Here is a 24,755-nt window from a genome sequence, read left to right on the forward strand (position 1 = left end):
TTTATTTCATTAAAACAAAAAAAATCTCCCTTAAGTACTCAGAACTCTGTTCCTAGGAACAGTGATCTAAGTAAATATTGCTTTCTCTCACTCAAAAATATCAAAACAACAAAAAGAAAATCACCCAGCTCTCTCAATTAGCATGTCAGGCAATTTAAATATACAGTCGCACATTAATAAGACACATATCACCTTATCCATACAATTTTCAAATATGTAATAGCAATATGTGGCTCTACCTAGATTTACCCTTCAATCCACAATCCTGATCACACTCTGCCACAAAGCCAAAGGACTGAAATGAATAGATCAAGAAACAAATATGCACTGAATAAGAGATTCTATAAACCAAACAGGTAAAAGAGCAGACATCAAAAGAAATAGAAGGAAAAACAAAAAGGACCCAATTTACAAATTTATAATGTCATATTGTTCCTTTTGTTTTCTTAACATTGCAACCATTTTGTAAATCATTTTTATTTTAATAAGCATTTAAAAATAGAGAGGTATTTCTCTCTATATTATGTTCTCAAAATTCCTGACCAAAAAAAATGTACGAATGATAGTAAGAAAAAAAAAATTGGAATACCTACAATATAAAAATGTACAATTAAATTAGCTACACTATCTTCAGTTAGAAACATTATAGAAAGTCCTATGGTGTAGCAAGAGCCATGTTCTTATAACTATAGCAATAATCATTTATAAGGCAAAACTGAAGTTGGGATTCTTTTTACAAGTGAGCTTTATTATTTCATAACAAATTAAGCTACCGTATATGGTATTCTAACTTTCAAGCCATCATATGTTACATAAAATGGTTCCCAAACGGGTAACATAGACTTGAATAAAAACTTAAACTTATGCAAATTCCAGAAGATTAATTTATTCTACATTTAATAATACCCAAGGGTAGGGGGCAATTCTCTCCTTCAGATTCAATTTAACATCAAAGGAAATAATTCACTTTGTACAAAAGCCAGAATTCAATAATAAACAAATAAATTATATCATACACGAAGGACATGTTTTTGTGGTTTTATTTTCCAGCTGTAGCTGACCACAAATAAAAGTACATTTTATTAAGCTTCTGCTAAGTACTCCAGTAGCATTTGAACTAAAATGAACTATTTAAAAATAATTTGGCAAAAGATGGTATGTTACACAATGTATCTGTTAGTGTAATAGTATCAATGAAGAGAGGTTTCATTCCCTTTTGTTTTGGTCAACTCTGAAATATTTCTAGTAGGTTAGCAAATATAAAAAAATAATAAATTCCCATATATCCATATCATCAGACCCAATTTGTCTAACCATAACATCATACCACATTTGCTTCAGAAATTTCTTAACAGATCAATAGCTTTTACAACTTTATTTATGCTATTTGGGAGGCTCATTAAAATGTAGTGAATATGCACAATAAAATTTTCCTTGTGGTTTATGCTACTATAGATTTATTTTATTTCTTTAAAAAAAAGTTCAAGTTCATATGAAAAATATCTAACAAATTCTGGAATTACTTAAAAAAAATCACTAAACCAACCTTTTAACATTTAAATTGGTGAAAATAAAATTATTTAACAAATGCTTATTTCACATATCAGAGAATTCCTAGTCTGAACATATGTTCACTTTACAGAATAGGTTTAAAAACTATCAATTCAAACATTACTCTCTTGGGAAAAATAAATCCTAATGTAACTAGTGGAATAAACAACTCATTAAAACTCAACTTGGACAAACTCCAGGATAAATTTAGGGAAATAGAAACAAGTAGGTCTTGATTGTGTAGTAGCAAAGATTGAAAATGAATATGCCCTAATTAATGAATACTTTAAAAGATTCTGCTTATACCATCTGCTGACAAATTATAATACAGAGCTGATGAAATTTCTGGACCAATCTGACATTTCTTTAAAGAAAATTCTACCTTCAAAATTAAATAAAGAATGTGGAAATAGATTTTACTATTCGATGTAAAGGAATTAACTTAAACAATCCATTCATGTTCATAGGTAAAATTCTTGCCATACGTACACTTGAGGAACAGCCATCCTCTTAAAATCAACACACCTCATAGCAAATGAAAGAATATCCTCAGCAACAGCTGGATCTAAAGATTTATATAGAGTCCCCAAATGCAAAGTTTGAACCTACAAATTGGTTCCAAAAATGTATTTTTGTTATTACTCATATCCTGTACAGTAAAATAAGATTAGATCACTTTTTCCAAAACAAAATGAGTACAAAACTTCACTAACTCAACTTAGAAATAAAGCAGTTTAAAAAGCTCAGAAATTTGTATTTACTTCTGTATTCAATGACTATTTACCTTACACAATACATCAATACTCGATGAAAAGAAAAAAATTTGTTTTAAATTAAATAGTAGGTAAAATGAAAGGCTAAAGCTCCTCTTTCCTTCTTCTGATTCCACTTCACCCCCGATACATAACTACTTGTTATAAGTCTAGCAGACACAACTACAAGCCTCTTTTGATTTTATGCATTCATATACACTTAAAATTTAAGGGATGTGTGTTTGTGTGTGTGTTGTACGGGTCTGTCTATAGTCTGCTTTTTATGACTAAACGACATTCTCAGAGATAAGCTCTTTCTACATTAGTACATACACTTCTACAGTGATCTTTTTAATTCACGCTTCATAATAGTTTGAATCCAGTTTCACATTCATCAGCAGTGTATTAGAATACCCCTTTCACAACATCCTCACCAGTATTATATTTTTTAATCACAATGACTGTAGCATTTGCAAATAACTATAAAATGCAAATTATATCTTGTTATATTTAGATACAAAAAGTTTACCATTTTTCAAATTTCTAAACTATTACTTCAATTTAAATAATAAAAGAAAAAGTAAAACTTATCACTAAGATAAAAATATAATCAATTTCTGATTATTATAATATACAATGTCCAATATTGTACAATGAACTATGGATGGTAGCAAACAAAATACAAAAGGAGCAAAATGTCCCTTCATTTTCTCCTCATCTCCTAGACAAGTTATTCAATATAAACAATTCACCTACTTAAGTCAAATGCCTACTCAGGAAAAAAGAGAAGGGAAGTGTGTTTATAGAATATATTTTATGTTTGTAATAACATTCAAACACAACCTTGAGAATTCTGATTAGAAAAATCACTAAAATTTTAGTTCAAGTTCAGTAATTAAAGTCACTGTTTTTTTCCTTTGGCCAAGAGCACATTTTACACATATTATGTAAGTAAACAGGAGACAGACTTGGTTGTCAAAAATACTTACAATCTAAAACCTCATCAATCAGACAACCAAAAAAAACAATGAAATCACTGAAGAAATTACCAGCTGCATGTCAGTAAGTATTTATTTTCTATCTACAATAGATTCAAGGTTTTAAAGATAAATGTCCTCTATAGAAAAAGATGGTCCTTATGGAGTTTAAGTAAAAAGAAAGGAAAGCTGTTAAATAATCAAAACCAGTGTAAAAATCACTTCTATGAAAAGTGCAGTGAAAAACAGAAACAATATCCCATGAAGGAATATATTAGGGAGATGTAACCTCATCAGAGGAAAGTGTCAATTTCCAATACCTTTGGGGTAAGTAAAAGCTGTTTAGGCTATTGACTAGTGAAACAATATGGCGAAAAAACTGGCTGAAAAAAGAAACTGAAAAAGGCAAAACGTGGAAGGGGCTAAGGAGGAAGCTATTCAGATGAACATAGATAGCCAAGAATGGGCTAGATCACGGAGGACATTACAGAATGTTTCAAAGATTTTAATCTTTACTGTAAAAGCTATGAGAAGCAAAGTATTTTAGGCTGGAGAAGGAAGTAATTACAATTATCTTCCAAAAACAACTCAATCAAACAAACCTGGCTACAGATGTATAAGAGTTAGCTGGTGATTAAGACCCATGACAAGATGCTCAACATCACTCATCATCAGGGAAATACAAATCAAAACTACAATGAGATATCACCTCACACCTGTCAGAATGGGTAAAGTTAACACAGGAAACAACAAATGTTGACAAAGATGTGGAGATAGGGGAGCCCTCTTACACTGTTGTTAGGAATACAAACTGGTGCAGGCACTCTGGAAAACAGTATGAAAGCTCCTCAAAAAGTTAAAAAGAGAACTACCCTACAACCTAGCAATTGCACTACTAGGTATTTATCCAAAGGACACAAAAATAGTGATTCAAAGGGGCACATGCACCCCAGTGTTTATAGCAGCACTATCCACAGTAACCAAAATATGGAAAGAGCTCAAGTGTCCATTGACAGATGAATGGATAAAGAAGATATGGTGTATATATACAATGGAATATTACTCAACCCCATCAAAAAGAATGAAATCTTGCCATTCGCAACGAGGTAGATGGAACTAGAGAGTATAATGGTAAGGGAAATAAGTCAGAGAAAGACAAATATATGATTTCACTCATATGTGGAATTTAAGAAACAAAACAGATGAACATAGGGGAAAGAAAAAAATAAGAGAGAGGGAGGCAAACCATAAAAGAGACTCAACCATAGAGAACTGACGGATGCTGGAGGGGAAGTGGGCAGGGGAATGGGCTAAGTGGGGGATGGGTGATAAGGAGGGTGCCTGTGATGAGCACTGGGTGTTATACGTAAGTGATGAATCACTAAATTCTACTCCTGAAACCAATATTATCCTATATATTAACTAGAATTTTTTTAAAAACTTGAAACCTTAAGAAAAAAAACACCTCTCTAAATACTTAGATAATCAAGAAAGAAAAAGCGAAGACTGCATCTTAATCATAATGGGACTCCAGGGTCTACAACACAAGTTTTCACATGATAGGTGCCAAAATATTATTTTTAAAACAAATAAATGAGTCATTAATCAGATGAAACTTGAAAAAAGCTAAGTATTAACAGATTTATCTAGGAAACTGGCAATATTTTTTTAAAGTTATAAATCATAATAAAGAATACAAAGTTATTATTGAGAACTTGCTAATAGTTACCAACATGCTATTACTGGTGGCTGCATCACTGACTAACTAAAAGATGTCTAGAACCAGGGACTTATCTCTCTAGATCCACCATATCACCTTCCCTAATCCTTCATTTCCAAGTCCATAAAATAAAAAACAGATGACTTGTTTATTGTGAGGTTCAAATAAATCCCTGTATATAGTGGAATTAGTGAAGTACAAATGCTATACAAGAGCATTATGATGCTGTTCTTAGAGATCATCTTCTGCCACTAAGTATGCACTATACGATCTTTTGCATATGAGGACCTCCAATGATTATTTGTTCCTAAATTTCAAATTAATATATAAAAAGAGATTAAACCAAACACAGTTAAGAAATTTAGAGGCAATGATAAAAAACCTTAAGCTAAATTGAGTGATTTCTAACCAAAACATTTCCCTTTTAATATACTAGTAACTTAGAATTCTTTTGAATATACTCTTAAGTTTCAGTTCCCAAAAATAATGAAACACAGACGTATTTCAAAGATACTGTCACTAGAATAAAATGTTGTCACAAGATAATATTCTCCTGCTGTTGTACATAGACAAAACCAAATACGGGGGAACAGCTAGCATAATTCTTCTCATAGAAAAAGATGTAAGTCTTGTAATAATATTCTCCAATATCCAAAAAATCAAATTTAAAGTCAATAATCTAAGAATGAATTATAAATGTTCATTTGGGTACCACTAAACGAACTATTTTACTAAGTTTAAAACTTTTAACAAGAGACGAATCACGTTTGCCTATACAACTTCACACCCAACTGATCATAAAATTGCATGTGGAAAATATCAAGTTTTCCAACAGGAAAATCAAAGAAAACCTTCTGTTCTCATTGGACCAACACTCTCTGGTTGTTAACATGTGTTGCATGCTCTTCATGCACTTACTTAGAAAAATCAAAGAGAAAACTCTGATATAAAGACAGATGTTATTTACCTACAGTAGTGTTTCTCATGTCTTTTTAATCCTCCCCCCCACACACTCACATACTCAAGAACTATAAAATCAGGTATTTTTCAACTGGTCATTTACTTAAACACATTATATAAAATCAGAACCACAACATGACAAAATATAAAAATTGAGAGGAGTTAACATAAAAATTATTCTTTCAAGGGAATATTAAACAATAATGCATTAATATTCTAAATAAGTAAATGTACTTTATTAGCAAAATATAAAATCATTAGTAATACAATAACAGGATTTATAATTTCATAATTGAAAACTGTAGCTAAAATATTGCCAAGTGTTGAAATTAACCAAACTAAATCCCAAAACAGCACAAGCAGAGACTTAGAAGTTAGTGCTAAGAAAGAGACAAATAGAACATCTGATGAAAACATGCTCAGAACCAATCATGTTATTTTATTAAATTTAAGATTCTGGACTATTCTTCATATAAAGATTACTTAAGAGGTATTTTTTTATTTTAAAATGTGTTATTAAAAATCATTCAATCAAGACAAATTTACAGAAAAATCAATGACATATCTGGAAAACATTCATAATTAATAAAATCTAGATATACTTCTATTCGCTATTTTTCAACTCCCAAAAGAGCCATAAATATATATGGATTTATACAGTGAAACTACTCTTTCTGATATGAACAAACTGGTAGTTCAGACTGCAAACGCAATTTAGGTCAAATTTTCACCTTGATACAAATACAAGGCCGTAAATTAATCAAATTAAAATACACAGACAATAGTAAAATAAGTTTTTAAAAAGTTTTAACCTTGTTAAAGAGTTAGACCATTATGCTTGTTGTCACTTAAAATAGAGTCCTATGATATCTCACATGTTAAAATTACTTCTCTTTTTCTATTTTTTTTTGAAGATTTTATTTATTGGAGAGAGAGAGCATGAGCAGGAGGAGGGGCAGGGGAAAGGGCAAAGGGAGAAGCAGACGCCCTGCTGAGCAGGGAGCCCCACACTGGGGCTTGATCCCAGGACTCTGGGACCATGACCTGAGCTAAAGGCAGATACTTAACTGACTGAGCCACCCAGGCGCCCCTCTCTTTTTCATTTTTATTATTCTCTTTAAACTATGCTTTTAAAAAACCTACCTAAGCAAAAGACACTCAATGAAATGAAAATATGTGAATGTGTATGTACATGTAAAAACTTACTATTTAATAAGTCTGAACTACCAGTTTGTTTATATCAGAAAGAGTAGTTTCATTGTATAAATCCATATATATTATATTTATGGCTCTTTTGGGGAGTTGAGAAATAGAGAATAGAAGTGAATCTAGACTTTATTAATTACAAATGCTTTCATTTATGAATGTATGAAATCTATGTACAAAATCTTTTATTATGCAACTGAAAATGCTATGAGCCTCAGTCTCTGGCAGCAGTGTGCTAGAGAAATACCAGAAGCCCTAGAGAAAGAATCAGTTGTCTGATGGGTTTGGGTGAAGAATGGAACAACAAAGCAAGGAACAGTGGGTTTGCCAGCTAACAAGCTAATCCATCATTCCCTGAATCAAGAAAGGCATTACCCTTTTTCACGAGCCGGCTGCCCTCCCCAAAAATTTGACCCAATGTAGGGAGAGAGAAAGGGGCTGACCGCAAATAGACAAGAAAGAAATTTGGTGGCTACCTGACTGTATATATCTGTACACATAAAATTGTTGAACTTTGTTATATTTAAATTATACTCTATTTTTAAAATGAGAACTAAGTTAATGAAAACAGGGGTATAATACATATAATAATCCATTATAGAGAACTTTATAAACCACATTCTACACAACTCTAAAGTACTATGAAAGCTTGCTATAATTATATAGTATTTTCAGGTGTAGCCAAACCTCTAAATAGCTTTCCAATTTTTTTCTTAACTCACAGGGATTCTATAAAAATAAAGACTATTTTGAGAAATAAGTATGAAAAGTTAAGTATTCACCTTCAAATATTATTCCTCCCCAAAAAAGAACATGATGAGACTAAACAACTAATATCTAGGGGCGCCTCGGTAGCTCAGTGGATTAAGCATCTGCCTTCAGCTCAGGTCATGATCCCAGAGCCTTGGGATCAAGCCCCAGGTTGGGCTCCCTGCTCAGCGGGAAGCCTGCTTCCCCCTCTCCATCTGCCCCGCCCCCCGCTCATGTTCCCACACCTCTCTCTAAGAAATAAATAAAATCTTAAAATAAAACAAAACAAAACCAGTTTGAAGAAGGGGCTAGTGACACAAAAGGACATTCTCAGAACATCCCAAGTCACAGTTACTGCAGCAACTATAACATGGTTTGAAAACCCCTTAATCAACTCTGGAATTCAAACATCTCTGAGAGTATGGATAGTTATTTGCAAGCCTGAATATATTTCACTCAGTTAAGGAAAGCCACATACAGATGTAGAATAAAAAACAAGTTAGCCACTGATACATGCTATGTCAAAGATGAACCTCAAAAACTTTATCTAAGTGAAAGAAGCCAGACACAGGATACCACATATTGCATGATTCCATTCATATGCCATAAAAGATAATTTATGAAGCAAGTGGTTACCTGGGGCCAGAGATGGGGATTAACCATAAACGGGCATGAGAGATCTTACTGGGATGGTAAAAATGTTCTAAAACTGAATTTATGGTAAAAGTTGCATAACTCAGTTAATGTGCTAGAAATCACTGAATTACATACCTGAAATGGGTGAATTTTATGCTATATAAAGTACATCTCAATTAAGCTGTTTATTAAAAAAAATACAAGTTAGCAAAGCTATTCGTATGGAAAGATGCTTTAGGATGCAAACTTAATGCCAACTTGCCATATACTCCCTCATCAATGGTAGAAGGGACTACTAATTTTGGGTCTTGACTCAGATATAAAAGTGAATTCCAACTTCACTATTTACTGTATGCATAAGCATTAATAAGACAAAGAGATGTACAGAACGAATAAAATAGTATCTCATATTGTTGTTATGAAGATTAAATGAGATACTGCATATAAGACTCTTAGCACTATTCCTGGCACATATATGCTATTATTATTAATATTAATTTGGTATTAAAACTTCCCCATCAATTTCTCACATACTACTTGCTTACATAGGTTGAAAAATAATTCTGTTCATGAGTTAATAAACTATATGCAAATTAGATATAACCATTTCTCAATGAATATAAAAAGTAATTATCAGAAGGAGATTTGATTACAAAGTAATGATACATTTTGAGTGCTGCCCCCCCAAATTAATCTCAGTAATTTATAATCAAAGAGCACCTATATTTTCATGACTATACATATTAAAAACTTTACAATAAAAAACTTTTAATTACAAAGAGTTTACATATTTCTGAGTTTTATTCACACTATACATTATAATGTATAAAAATGGATATTAAGAGTATAATGCAAGGATACAAACTTAAAATATGTGTATTTACAAATAGATTTCAAAGGCTCTAATATATGTTGACATCTATAAATATTGGAGATTGTAATACATGTGAAGATAACAACTGAAAAAAAAAACAAATTTTTGGAAAAGCTAAAATCCAGAATTACCAAGTACACTCTACAAAACCATTAAATAACTGCAGAATGTTTGCAAAAAGCTGGAAAACAAACAATGATATATTTAACTGACATATTCAATGAATTTTCATTTATCTGTAGGAACTTGTATTTTACCTCCTATTACTGGTTGCTCCACCACTAAATGGTTTTCAGTTCAAATAGGAATCACTAACAAGATTAAATAGAAAAGCATAGACTAGTTCAAAAATACTATGCAATCAAAAGCTATGTATATACCTGAAACTAATATAACACTGTATGTTAAATACACTAGAATTAAGATCAAAAACAAACAAAAAACTATGTAAAAATCTCCTTCCAAGGCTGAAGACAGCAAAAAGGATAATTTTATATAATTAGATTGTAAAAGACAATCTATACTGCCTCTTAAACCAATTTTTCCCATTTTAAAATTCCTTTAACTGACCCCATAAGGGCAGGTATCTTGCCAATTTTTTTCTAATCTAGCCAGGGCCATGAAGAATATCTGGCACATAGTGGGCAATCATCACATTATCTGTGAAACAGACTGGAATGAATGAACAAAGAACAGTATCAAGTGTGCAAAAAGGCAGACAAACAGTGGAAAAACTCACTAGAGTTTAAAAAACAAAAAACTGAAACTGACTGGGGAACACTGTTCACAAAATTGAAGAAAATATGTACCCTGTCTGTTATGGTCATCCTTCCCTGTTTCAATCATCCAGATAAGGATACAAAAGAAGCATTAATCATGAAAAAGTTAGTAGAGGACAAAAACAGAACGCATGAGCAAAACAAAGAAAATTCTAAGAAATATGCAAGGAAATGCTTAATTAATAATGGAAAGACGGTTAGGTTAACAAGACCATGCAAGCGTACCCCAAGTCATACAACACAAAATCCCATAAGATAGAAGACCAAGTTGTATCATGAACAGAGCCATCGGGCATGTGGTCCACATTGTTGTATGCCTGACCTGAGATTACAGCTCAAATAAAACTATTACACCTCAGTAGATAGAACTAGTAAGACCTAGTCACTTGCTTTCAGAAGTCTGATGGAAACTAAGCTAATTTGCTACAAAGGGAGTTAATGTAATACAGAAGGGGAGGGGGGCTATTTCAACAAGCTATCCAAATCAAAAGAGAAAGCTGGTATGAGAACAGTTTGTACTATACACTTCCCAAATCAAATTTACCATATGATATTAATGGAGAAATTTATCAGGATAGTATATTTTCATTGTGATCATGCTTACCCATTTCTAAATGTGCAGAAATTCAAGTTTGGATGTGAAATGGAAACAAGAATTGAGCCAAAGACAAATAAAGATTGCTGTATTTCTCATTCTCAACTGCCCTAAGCTTCTTTAAAAGATCTATATGTTCTTAAGAACTACAGAGCCATTGTGTAGAAACACGATTTCAGAAGTCATTCACATATTTTGATGAGTTTGAATCTTACTTTGATGATGAATCAAACCCTGATTCATCTGCATTTAAAGCAGAAACCTGTGCCAGCAATGTATGTCCCGAATTTCAAGAGGATCTGACAGAGCTAAAAAGCAAACAATGCTGGATTTATATAAATCTCAGTCTACCCTGAAACGTCTTAACTACGTGACCATACACAGAACAGTGTTTTATCTGCTTGGATTTGTTAAAATACATTCTCTTTTACCAGATTGTTAAAATTAATGTTAACATCTATCATTAGAGAAATAATCTCATAATCAGAACATTAAGTGCTTTGGCTGAATTAATTTACCACTTAGTAATACCTCAAAGAGCTATATTTCAGTATTCGCTTAGATTTCAAACAGAGTAACAGTGAGCACGAGGCCTGTGATAGTATCTTTTTAATGAATAATGCTCACAAAAATTTTGGATTCCCTTAATATTACCTCTTTAAAATAATTAACAAGCACTGCTGCTAATAAAAAGGTGATAAAGCCAGTATGCATATGAATTTTAAAACATGACAAACGTTATGTACATATATATACACACACATACAACATATATATACACACATATACACATATATGTCAGCCCAGATGTATGGGAATCATGAGGTGTTTACAAATTCACTTTATTTTTTCTTGTATTTATTTTTATTTATTTATTATGTTATGTTAGTCACCATACAATACATCATTAGTTTTTGATGTAGTGATCCACGATTCATTGTTTTCGTATAACACCCAGTGCTCCATGCAGTACGTGCCCTCCTTAATACCCATCACGAGGCTAACCCATCCCTCCACCTTCCTCCCCTCTAAAATCCTCAAATTGTTTATCAGAGTCCATAGTCTCTCATGGTTCATCTCTCCTTCCGATTTCATTTTAAAATAGGGATGAAGATCCCAATCTTCCTACTGGTTCTGAAACCCAGTCCTCCTAAAGCCTATCCTGAATAACCAGGTGAAAACCCATTTGCTTTAATCTTTAATCTTCATTTACTTTGATTTTCATTCTATTCAGTATTATTAAACTTGTCTATAACGTATAGACTGTCAAGCACTGTAACTTTTTAAGAAATTAACTGTTAACTATCTTTAAAACATGTTTTTTAAAGAGAAGACAATCAAGAAAAGATCTCCCTTTACTGTAGAAAGTTATAAAATCTTTCTGCAGAAAAACAATCTAAGTTAGCTATCCCTGTAAATGTTAAGAGCAAAATCTACTGTGAAGATAAACTTGCAAACAACCCCAAGAAGTCTAATTTATCTTTCTCCTCTTCCCCAAAGTACAGCTATTCCAAAGACGCAATTGATCACTTTTTACATGCTCAAGTTATACCAATTTTTAAGAAAAACTGTGTCAAATGTAAATAATAGCTTTTTAAAACAAAAAGCAAAAGATTTAATAAAAGACGTAAACTAAGCTTCTGGCTTGGGAGTTATATTAAGACAGAATCTTAACATTAAAAAACATTTTCCCATAGAGTTGGAGAAAAATTTGCAAATCACATATACAATAAAAATTTAGTATGCAGAATTCATAAGGAACACATACAACTCAACAACAAAAATAATCCGATTTAAATATGAGAAAAGAACTTGAATATATATTCCCCCAAAGAAGATATACAAATGATCAATAAGCAATTGAAAAGATGCTTAACATCACTAACTGTTAGAGAAATACAAATCAAAACTACCATGAAATACCATTTCATATTCTTTAGGATGACTATTATCAAAAAACCTAAAATAACAAGTGTTGGTAAAGATATAAAGAAATTGGAACCCTTGTACATTGTTAGTGAGAATGTAAAATGGTATAGCCACTATGGGAAACATAGTGGCAGTTTCTCATAAAATTAAACACAGAATTATCATATGACCCAGCAATTCCGCCTCTAGGTATATACCCAAAAGAAATGAAAACAGGTACTCAAACAAATATTTGTACACCCATGTTCAAAGCACCATTTTCAATTGCTAAAAGGTGGAAACAACCCAAATGTCCACTGATGGTTGAACGACTAAACAAAGCATATACATACAATGGAATTTTTCAATCTTAAAATGGAATGAATTAGGAAGGAAAGAAAGGGAGAGAGAGAGGGAGGGAAGGAGGGGAGGGAAGGAAAGAGTAAGTGAGGGAGGGAAGAAAAAAATCTCACATATGCTACAGCATGGATGAATCTTGAAAACTTTATGCTAAGTGAATGAAATAAGCCAGACACAAAAGGACAAATATTGAATGATTTAACTTACATGAGGTACCCAGAATAGTCAAATCCATACAAAGTAGAACAGGAGTTACCAAGAGCTCAAAGTAAGGAGTAATGGGAAGTTATTGTTTTAATGGGTACAGAATATAAAATTTATGGAGATGAACAGGGGTGAGAGCACAATCTGAAGATACTTAATGCCACTGAATTATACACTTAAAAATGGTTAAAATGGTAAATTTTCTGTTTTGCATCTTTTTTTTTTTTAAAGATTTTATTTATTTATTTGACAGAGACACAGCGAGAATAGGGAACACAAGCGGGGGGAGTGGGAGAGGGAGAAGCAGGCTTCCCACCGAGCAGGGAGCCCGATGTGGGGCTCGATCCCAGGACCCTGAGATCGTGACCTGAGCCGAAGGCAGACGCTTAATGACTGAGCCACTCAGGTGCCCCGATGTTTTGCATCTTTTACCATGAAAAAATTAAATAGTACTAATAATTTTTAAGCAGTGTGATACAGTTGAAGGAGCCCTGAACCAAGAAAATGAGGATTAAAAAAAAAAGAAAATGATGATCAAATTGAGGCATTGATATTAACTGTGTGCTCTTCGGTTAAGTAATTTGAACTCTGTGGGACTCAGTTTTCTCATCTTTGAAATGAAAAGATTGTAAGAGATGATGAAAGGGTTTCTTTTCAGTTCAAAACATTCCATGAGAGCACATTCCAGATGCAAGAACCAAAGCTGACAATCAGGCTGCTGCCACTCAAGCAGAGGTAAGAGAATCAGCATCCCAGTTAAGTCTTACCAGTTTTAAGACATTCTGTTATTAAAGTACTGGCAATACCAGGTCCATGCGCTGAGTGCACGGAGCAAGCTCCTAGTCCATCTCTCGGCTCCAAAAACCCATTTAATATATTGTCCTCAGATAGAGGACATATCAGATATTAAACTGATAAGAATAGATACTACACTTGATCTTAGCCAAAAGGCCGAGACCTCTGAAACAAATAATACATTATATGTTAAAAAAAAAAAAAAAAAAAAAAAGATAGTAGGAAGGGAAAAATGAAGGGGGGGAAATCGGAGGGGAAGACGAACCATGAGAGACTATGGACTCTGAGAAACAAACTGAGGGTTCTAGAGGGGAGAGGAGTGGGGGGATGGGTTAGCCTGGTGATGGGTATTAAAGAGGGCATGTACTGAATGAAGCACTGGGTGTCATAAGCAAACAATGAATCATGGAACACTATATCAAAAACTAATGATGTAATGTATGGTGATTAACATAAGAAAATAATAAATAAATAAGACATTCTGTTAAAGAAAATGTTTATCACAAAAGCAGACAGATGAAAATAATCATAGCTCTGGAAAAAAGGAAATTAAAAAGTTCTATCTCCAGGGGCATTAAAAACACTCAACTCTATGTTTTCTAACTGTGGTATTATAAAGGACAAGGCAGTTGAGCAAACCTCCTTTTGAAACTTGTGGGGTGGGTTACTTATTCTCTACATTTGCTGATAAATAAATATTGGCATTTTTTAAGACTTGAAGGGCCTACCTTCCATTAAAGTTATTCTAGTGTTATTCTGAGCTAGCCCGGGAAAATGGCTGCTTCAGTTTCCATTTCAGGGAGGCAAAAGGATCAGTATCTGCTCACTTCTCCTTTAGATACCATGTCAATTACCATGAGCCCACTACCACCACCAAATCCTGTACTTCTTAATTAACATTGAACTCAGACATAGATTCCATAGAAACGTATTCCTCAAACAAATGAACTGCTCAATAACTTCATTATTCAAAACCAACCCGTCTGTTACTATGCTAAATAAGGAATGGGTGCTTATAGGGATCCCTCAATCTAGTAAATAAATGTGTTTTCCCACATTCCTAGGACTATAAAAATGACTCATGACATATATAAGCAATAATTAGAAAGAGAAGAAACATGAACAGTAAAAGAAAGAACTCTAGAGCTGCCCAACAATGAATCTGGTTACCTCACAAAGTAGCTAAGTCCCTCTGAAAAAAATGTTCAGCCCATGATAGACAACTACAAATCAAAGCTGTGTCATAGACTCAGAAACTAAGATAATGCCCAAGACTCCACGTAACCCTATTAACTACAATTCTATGAGATCATCACAGTATCTATATACTGTTATCTATATATTAGGAGATACTAGGAGAGTTCAGATTTATTAGCTGTACTATCTCAACTACCCTCTCAATACATGGAAATCCACTTTTACTACAAGGCAAAAAGCACGCTGAGCCTCTGATGATGATTAACAAAAGATAATGTAGTGTCTTCAGTCCTTCAGGTAAGAAAGGGATCAAAAGACTTTAGAATGAGATAACCTTCCATGAGAATCCTTGCCCAGCCACTGTGTGACTTTGGACAATTTGTGTAACTTCCCTGAATTTTAGTTTTATAAAAGAATATTATGTTAGCTCACAGGATTGTTATGAAAACTTGTTAAACTAAATACCTAATACTGCATTAAAAAGTATTTTCTTTCATATTCTATGCATTCTTTAATAACCTCCTTACAAGTTACCACCTTCGTGTTCTCCAGGACTTTCTTTTTTTTTTTTTTTTAAAGATTTTTTTATTTATTTGACAGAGAGAGATACAGCAAGAGAGGGAACACAAGCAGGGGGAGTGGGAGAGGGAGAAGCAGGCTTCCCGCGGAGCAGGGAGCCCGATGTGGGGCTCGATCCCAGGACCCCGGGATCATGACCTGAGCTGAAGGCAGATGCTTAACAACTGAGCCACCCAGGCGCCCCCTCTCCAGGACTTTCTAAGCCAAAGTAATTTTTCTCTGAACTTCCAAAGTATATTGCATTGTCTATCTATAAATGAGATCACACTTTTGAACCCTCAATTATAGGAGAAAGTGAATTTGTGACTATAGTATAATTACAGTATTACAAGCCTGATGAAGAAGAAATTGGGTTAATGAATATTTGATTACCTGGCTTAACTTTTAAGTATTCATATTAAACTCAGACATCCTTAATCACATAAAAGTCTAGGCCCAAAAGCAGCCTTCCAAATTCCTCTCCCATGGTATCCATTCACAGATCCAATAGAGCAACCCTGACTTTGTTGAGACTGTATTATCCCCCTAGAAGCCTCCACACCCCAAAACCAACCTCCTCATGTCTGGATATACACCCAATTCAACCAGTAAAACCAAAATTCTACTGCCACTTCTATGAAGCCAACCATGACGTCCCAGGGAAATTTTCTACTTTCTTTAAACTAACAGGACATTTTTCTTAAGCCTCAATTTTGCCATTTAAAGACAACCGTTTTATGTGTCTAGTGTCCTCTCCCACTAGACTGTAAGTTGTCATGCTCAGGGGATATCTCTTACCCTCACTGCATTCTACTGTATTCTTTTCCCAATCCCAACGTGTAGCACAATGCCTATCAAAATACAGAAAATCAAAAAATATTTATGAATGACATCTAATCTCCTCTAATATAATTGAAGCTTCTTAAGGAAAAGGGAAAATGGCACAGGAATAAAAAATAAACACATACTTTAGGTACTTATTTTTCAATTAAAATTGCAGATCAAGGGGCGCCTGGGTGGCTCAGTTGGTTAAGTGTCTGTCTTCGGCTCAGGTCATGATCCCAGGGTCCTGGGATCCAGCCCAACATCAACAGGGAGCCTGCTTCTACCTCTCCCTCTGCTACTCCCCCTGCTTGTGAATGCACTCTCTCTCTCTCTCTAATAAATAAATATTAATATTTTAAAAAAATAAATTAAAATTGCAGATCAAGAATGTGCAAATGATCAATGTTCATGTAATACAATACTGTATAGTGACAAAAGCAAACAATCTAAAAACTACATTCTACTGTATCAATCAATCTCACAAACATGTTGAGTGACAGAAGCCAGTCAAAAAGACTATGGACGACTGATTCTATTTAAGTCCAAGAACAGACAAAACTAATCTATGTTAAAAGAAATCAGGATAATGGTTAACCTTGCAGGAGGGTAAGTAAGAGAGGCTTTTGAGATGCTGATGTTACTCTGTTTCTTAATCTTTCTGCTAGTTCCCAAGTGTCCAATTCACTTATGAAATACAATATATGTATTTTTCTATAAAATATTAATATTTCAATTAAAAAGTTTAGAAATAGAGAGGACATATTTAATATAGTTTCTCTGTTCTGAAAAAAAAAAAAAAAAAAAAGGTTAACTCCAAGAATATATCTAGAAACCTAAAAGCATTACTACTATAGAAATTTGTTTAAAAACTGTCTACAGGAGACCAAGGTTATTCCTACTAGTAATAACAAAAGTTATACTTTGTTGCCCTTTAACCAACACTTTATTGCCCACTTTTAAACATCCCCTTACTAAAAAAGGAGGAAAATTAAAATCTGAATTGCTCAAGATCTCCATCATTAAATATTATTGTCACTGTGTCTTTCCCATTATACCATACATAGTTCAGTCCTGTTCTAAGGGACTAAAAGAGTAAGTTAACTTGTTGTAAAGCAATGAAGAAAAAAATGTTTTGAAATATTTATATTTTTATGTTTGGAAAGTGTGTAATACAGAATGAAAGATAAAATATGACCAAAATATATTTTTTTTAAAGACTGTATTTATTTTTGACAGAGAGAGAGAGAGCACAAGCAGGGGAAGCAGCAGGCAGATGGAGAGGGAGAAGCAGGCTCCCTGCTCAGCAGGGAGCCCGATGTGGGACTCGATCCCAGGACCCTGGGATCATGACCTGAGCCGAAGGCAGACGCTTAACCGCCTGAGCCACCCAGGCACCCATGACCAAAATATTTTTGAAAAAAAAATAAATCCCAAGACTGGAGTTTAGTATTAGCTTGCTCATTAAAGCTAAAATATATTAGCATGAACATTCAAATGGGAGAAAAATAACTTATTTTCAATGTTACTTAAGCCACATATTTTTTAAATTAGCAAACCTGATTAAAATATACATTAGTTTCAAATTTCATATATAATTAGTATCAATTTAGACATTTTTAAACAAGAAGTATGAACTATTTTGTTGTTTTACATAAAATCTAGATTTGCATTGCTAACTCAAACATACCAACTAAAATTTTTTTTCATTGTGGTATATGTGTTTCAAAAGCTATGATCTATTGTAAGTATGCTCTTCTCATTATTGAAAAAATATATAGTTATAGATATAAATAGCATCAGACATGTGCTTTAAGAAACTGGAATGTGATTTTTAAAAATCCAGATGAAAGAGCTTGTATAATTTGAGGAAGGGAGATACCATATTGGGAACAGAGCTGACACTTAATGACACAACCAGGGTGCCTTACTAAAATAATCTTCACTCACTACATGAGTTAAATAAAATTCTCAGTTCTCATATGATTTTTATTTAATTCAAGCACTATATGAAACATTTATCTGGTATCTTATTCATTTGATTTAACTAAGATACATCTCAACTTAATGAGTTTTATACGTATTACTTTCAATTTAGAGTTGCTAAGAACAAATTATAATTTACGGTCTATTAATTAAGGAAAATAATGTAAAGAAACTATTTCAAAGCAATATACTCATGTAAAGCATAGAAAAATATCACTCAAATAATACAGAAGTGGCCTTAAATACAAAAAAGCAAGTCACTACATCAAAAACTAATGATGTAATGTATGGTGATTAACATAATAAAATAAAATTTAAAAAAGCAAGTCACATCCAAATACAAGCATTGTGTTATCTCATGCTTTTAGTATTTAAATGGAATATTTTCTTTTAGATGTCAGCAGACTTAGTTTAAATCACATTTGACAATATTTAAAGTAAGCCCTACATATCCTTAAACCAAGCCTTGCCTATTTAAATATTCAATTTTTTTTTCATATAAAGGCTATAATTCATTTTGAAAATTTTGGCTTCTTATTTTCTAAAAAAGCTAAGTATTTTTTATAGTAAATTGCACTGTTTTTCTAAAAATCTCAGTGTTATGAATGATAAATAAATCAGCACATAACTGAGATAACAGTGCTCACAAACATTTATTAAAGTTGATATTGACATACCACTGGGATATATCCCCTGGTATTTCCTAGTAGATCAGAATATAAAACTTGGCTCAAATGCAACATGCTATGTATACACAAATAAAAAGTTAAAAAGTGAATCTCTATAAAACATAATAAATGACATGTGTGGAATATGGATGAATAAGGATAAAATTAAACTTATCAAGAGAAATTAACAATGATCATTTAATAATAGTTTCATTTTATACAAGAACTGATTTCAAGACTTAACTGCAATTTCTGTATTTTTTAATTTTCTGGATCAATAGGCAAATTTTTTGAAGATGTGAGCATTTAATTTACAAATTTCATTTTAAAAGTTATATATTATTAAAGAAATATATTTTTAACAAATGAAGTACTTTAAAGAATATTTTCTAGAAATTATGTTGCTTTTCATAAATAACAGAAAATACATCCTGTAAAAATAAGCCTACTAATTAGGTTGAGAAAGCAAAGACATATTCTAAACAGTAAAAGTAACCTAATTTTAAAATGTAGAAATATTTCACTAGAATTTAATTTCAAGTGTTTAAACCTTATTTCATATCTTCAGTTTTGTTTTTAATACATTAAAGTTTGCTTTCAATTAAAAAAAAAAGGTATGATGAGTAACTATTGGCTTTCTTTCTATAAACCTCTTTCAACTTAAGGAAATAGGACCTCCAAATAAAGAAACCCAAAACCAAATGAAAATAAAGCCTAAAATCAGTTTCTTTGAAAATGAAGCAACTATAGACATATAAAACACTAAATCTATGTTATGGGTATGCTCTTCTTAGTAGCTAGAAATACACATGAAATTGTTATTTAGGTGATAAATACTTAGGCCTTGATCCTAATTTGCAACTTTTTAATATCTTCGTATCCTCTCTCAAAAAGGAAAAAATAAGGTATTTGCCTTTGCAGTTCCTGGTACAGTATGAAGCAGCAACAGTTTACTACAGTTCCAACATGGCTTAACAGTTAGTACCCCAACAACACTCAACACTACCACAAAAGATACTATGAGCTAGTCACATTTCAGGCATTAAAGAGAGATTTTTAGTGTTTCAGTAAAAGACAGTATAACTTCAGATATTTTTCTAAGGTTTTGTATAAAACTAACACACTTGCATAAGACAGACACAGTTGGGTTTTTCCCCCTTCATAATAAATGAAAATACCATAAACCACATTTTACCATAATACTTACCAGCATGTGGGTAGTTTCAGAAGTTTACCATAAAGAGCAGTGCTGAAAGAGGGGATAATAGGGACAGGTAAGCAGTAAGATCCCCTACAATCCAAAGACGTCAGTCCTGCTTGGAAACCAAATATCTGAAACAAAAAGAAAAGATCCAAATGTTCACAGAGACAAAGTTTTAATAAGCACAGGATGAAATACGTCAGTTTCAATTTGCTCTACAACAGCTGCACACTAAATATGTTCCAATGTCTTTTTCCACTTCCCAAACAGCAACATTTTCTTTTATTCAATTTAACACTGACTAAATCCAAATTAAGAGATTTAAATATATAGTATTTCTTTCACTTGCCTGAAAGATCACTGCTTCTAAGTTTCACATTTTATTTCTAAACATAACTCTCATGTAGTGTTTTATTGTCTGCTAAAATGCACACACTTGCTATTAATATAAACTGCCTGTATTGTGCACATCGTAAAAATTAACTGTAATAAATTACTGTTAATATAATTTAATGCCTAAAAGAACATTAATTACAACAAAAACAATCATAAAAAAATCTATTTTGCCTTCAACTTACATTATGCACACACAAAAAGGATATTCAAATATATCCTAAAAATGTTACATCTTTTCCCTTTCTTCCGTGAAAATTCTAGGGCTGAGGTTTTTCACCCCCAGAAATTTGGTACATGGCATACTCTTCATATGTTTATACTTAAAACGAGCAGATCACACTCAAAAATTTTATAAGCATTCCCTGAAATTCCTGAACAGTATACTTGCTTTAATAGGAAGAATCAATATAACATCACATTATATATGAAACACTACACAGAGCTTATTATATTTCTGCTCCAATTATTTCCAATACGGTAAAAGATAAACATCTCAAACAGGAAACACTAACACACAGGGATACAAAATAGTTACTGTTTTCCAATAACATACAGAAGTAGTTTAAGCCTAACACTTAACTTTATTAATTTTTGTTCCTTAGGTTCATCAAGCACTGACTTTCCCATCTCTAGGATTTATATTAACTGATTAAGTTCTACAGTGAAACATGTTTAAGATTTTTCAATCACTAATTTTCACAACAAAATACTTTCATTTAATGAACTTATAAACTAATGACTAATTTCTTAAAAAGTATTAAACTACTTCCAAATGGTTTCAAAAAGGTATTATGTCCCTATCATTCATCAAACTGACAAAGTGAAATCATTTGCTCTAAAATCAGTTCTAAGTGAACAAAATAACTTCTTGGAAATGAGACATTAGTTAGAATTACATATTTTTAGAGAAAACTGCATTTCAAAGGACCTACTTACCTAATTACTATCAAAGAAAATGAAAGTGATTAACCTACTATCCTGTAAGTACTATCAACCAAGTGGCAAGAAACAGAGAATTGAGAAGGAAAAAAAAAAAAATGATTCTAATACTTAAATGATGAACCTTAAAAATTAAGTTAGTCACATACATTATCTTTGAAGACTTGTTCTGAGCAACACTGTATACCAAGAATTTCCAGGCACTGTGCAATTTCAGAATTTATTTCCTCTAAAAGGCCCATTTAAAGGATCCTTAAGTCTATAATTACTAATACCACTTAATATAAAACATTTTTAAAACAATGCCCAACCTCTAAATATTCCTAGAGTATGAATAAGGGTAATATTTTATCATATTAGATTATCTGTGGTCAACTAAGAACTCTCTCAAGGCACTTTCTAATATTCTATGAAATGCCCAACAGTATAATCACAGACACTATCATTAAGTGTACTCAGATGGAAACTGGGTGTAGAGGAGATCCCTGCTGGATGTTTGCAGAACTGCAAAGGACTCTGGGGAAACTGTATCTTATTTCATAATGTTTTTTAAACTTTTACTAAATTTACATGCTGCGCAGAGATGCTTCTAAGGGAACATTCAGGCAAATATAAATTATAATGAAAGAGTGCCTATCTACCACATCAAAAATAATTATTTCAAAATAACCAATTTCTAACTCTCCTTTAAATTACAGTAGATATACACAGGTTTACAATACCTACATAACCTACTAACTTGTCAACAGCTCTTGATCAAGATTACAAATACTTTATCTAGAAAAAGGGAAACCACCAACGCAACAGGAGTGGAGGTTGTTTCACGAAGGATAATTCATGTATTAATAAACAGAATAAAAGCACTGAACATTGCAAACTAATAGTCTGAACAGTAAGAATGTAAAAAGCAGTTAAGTGTAACTACCAATAAAAATTTTAGCTGAAGGAAATGTCAACTTGAATAAGATGACTTATACATATCACACTAAATGAACAATTCAACACACAGTGCCACCTTTTAAAAAAATCCAATTAGAAAATAAAAAACATCATCTACATTTTAACACTTTGCAATGTTCTTGAATTAACATCAATAGAAGAAACTGTAGATTTAGAAATATAAAAAACTCCTAGTAAATTTTTAATAAAAATTTTTATGCTAAATTAGGATTTGCAATGATAAAAGGCAAAAACTATAAAAAATCACACACTAACTGTAAATGAGAAGGAAAACATAGTAATTGTGATGTAAAACAAATCATTTTTATGCTGTTCTCATCATAAGACACTCAGTATAACAGTATAACCAGCATGCTAAAGATATGTTCCTTTCTTAAAGGGACAAACAGAAAAATAAAAATCAAGCATTACCTTCGCTACAGTGTTATTCCATAAATATGTTCCATTTCTATCACCAATAATGAAGAAGCAGAAAGAGAAATTAAGGCTCAATCCCATTTACAATTGCACCAAAAACCATAAGACACCTAGGAATAAACCTATCCAAAGAGGTCAAAGACCCGTACTCTGAAAACTGCAAAACACTAATTAAAGAAATTGAACAGGACATAAAAAAAGGAAAAACATTCCATTTTCATGGGTTGGAAAACCAAATATTGTTAAAATGTCTATACTACCCAAAGTAATCTACACATTTAATGTAATCCCCATCAAAATAATTTTTCACAGATCTAGAATAAACAATGCAAAAATTTGTATGGAACCACAAAAGACCCTGAATAGCCAAATCAATCCTGAAAAAGAAAAGCTGGAGGCATCACAATTCCAGACTTCAAACTATATTACAAAGCTGTAGGGATCAAAACACTATGGTACTGGCACAAAAACAGACACATAGATCAGTGGAACAAAACAGAAAACCCAGAAATAAACCCACAACTATATGGCCAATTTATATTTGACAAGGCAGGAAAGAATATTCAATGGAAAAAAGATAGTCTAGTCAACAAATGGTGTTGGAAAAACTGGACAGCAACATGCAAAAGAATGAAACTGGACCAGTTTCTTATACCATACACAAAAATAAATTCAAAATGGATGCAAGACCTAAATGTAAGAAACCATAAAAATCCGAGAGAAAAACACAGACAATAATTTCTCTGATATTGGCCATAGCAATTTCTTTCTAGATAACGTCTCCTGAGGCAAGGAAACAAAAGCAAAAGTAAATTTTTGGGACTCCATCAAAATAAAAAGCCTCTGCAGGGCAAAGGAAACAATCAACAAAACTAAAAGGCAACCCCCAGAATGGGAGAAGATATTTTCAAATGACATATCCAATTAAAGGTTAGTATCCAAAATATATAAAGAACTTACACAACTCAACACCCAAAAAATGAATAACCCAATTTAAAAATGGGCAGAAGACATGAATATACATTTTTCCAAAGAAGATATACAGATGGCCAACAGACACATGAAAAGATGCTTAATATCGCTCATCATCAGGGAAATGCAAATCAAAACTACAATGAGATATCACCTCACACCTGTCAGAATGGCTAAAATCAACAACACAAGAAACAACAGGTGCTGGCAAGGATATGGAGAAAGGGGAACCCTTGTGCACTGCTGGTGGGAATGGAACCTGGTCAGCCACTGTGGAAGATAGTATGGAGGTTCCTCAAAAAGTTAAAAATAGAGCTACCCTACAATCCAGCAGTTGCACTACTGGGTATTCACCCAAAGAATACAAAACACCAATTCAAAGGTATACATGTACCCTGATGTTTATATAGCAGCATTATCTACAAAAGCCAAATTACGGAAATAGCCCAAACGTCCATCCACTGATGAATGGATAAAGATGTGGTGTACACACACATATAATGGAATATTACTCATCCAATAAAAAATGAACTCTTGCCATCTGCAACAACATGGATGGACCTAGACAGTAT

The 24,755-nt window shown here is 32.6% G+C and overlaps 1 protein-coding gene and 1 non-coding gene across 17 annotated transcripts in view; both read right to left on the minus strand.

Moving 5' to 3' along the window:
* VPS13B (vacuolar protein sorting 13 homolog B) overlaps positions 1 to 24,755 on the minus strand; it is a 768,399-nt gene that overhangs the window by 629,996 nt on the left and 113,648 nt on the right. For all 16 annotated transcript variants that reach the window (XR_010410572.1, XR_010410573.1, XM_064588058.1 and 13 more), the window contains one exon: positions 20,506 to 20,630. Coding sequence is in view for 14 of the 16 variants with exons in the window: in XM_064588058.1 (XP_064444128.1) it covers positions 20,506 to 20,630 (125 nt within the window). In the remaining 2 variants the exon portion in view is untranslated. The remainder of the gene's footprint in view (positions 1 to 20,505; positions 20,631 to 24,755) is intronic.
* LOC123860753 (U2 spliceosomal RNA) lies at positions 14,045 to 14,232 on the minus strand. Its single transcript, XR_006794864.1, has one exon. It is a non-coding gene; the product is annotated as a U2 spliceosomal RNA (small nuclear RNA).

The sequence above is a fragment of the Mirounga angustirostris genome, unplaced genomic scaffold (genome assembly GCF_029215605.1).
Source record: "Mirounga angustirostris isolate CCGP_5_RB_7025 unplaced genomic scaffold, mMirAng1.0.hap1 SCAF_4, whole genome shotgun sequence".
NCBI lineage: Eukaryota > Metazoa > Chordata > Mammalia > Carnivora > Phocidae > Mirounga > Mirounga angustirostris.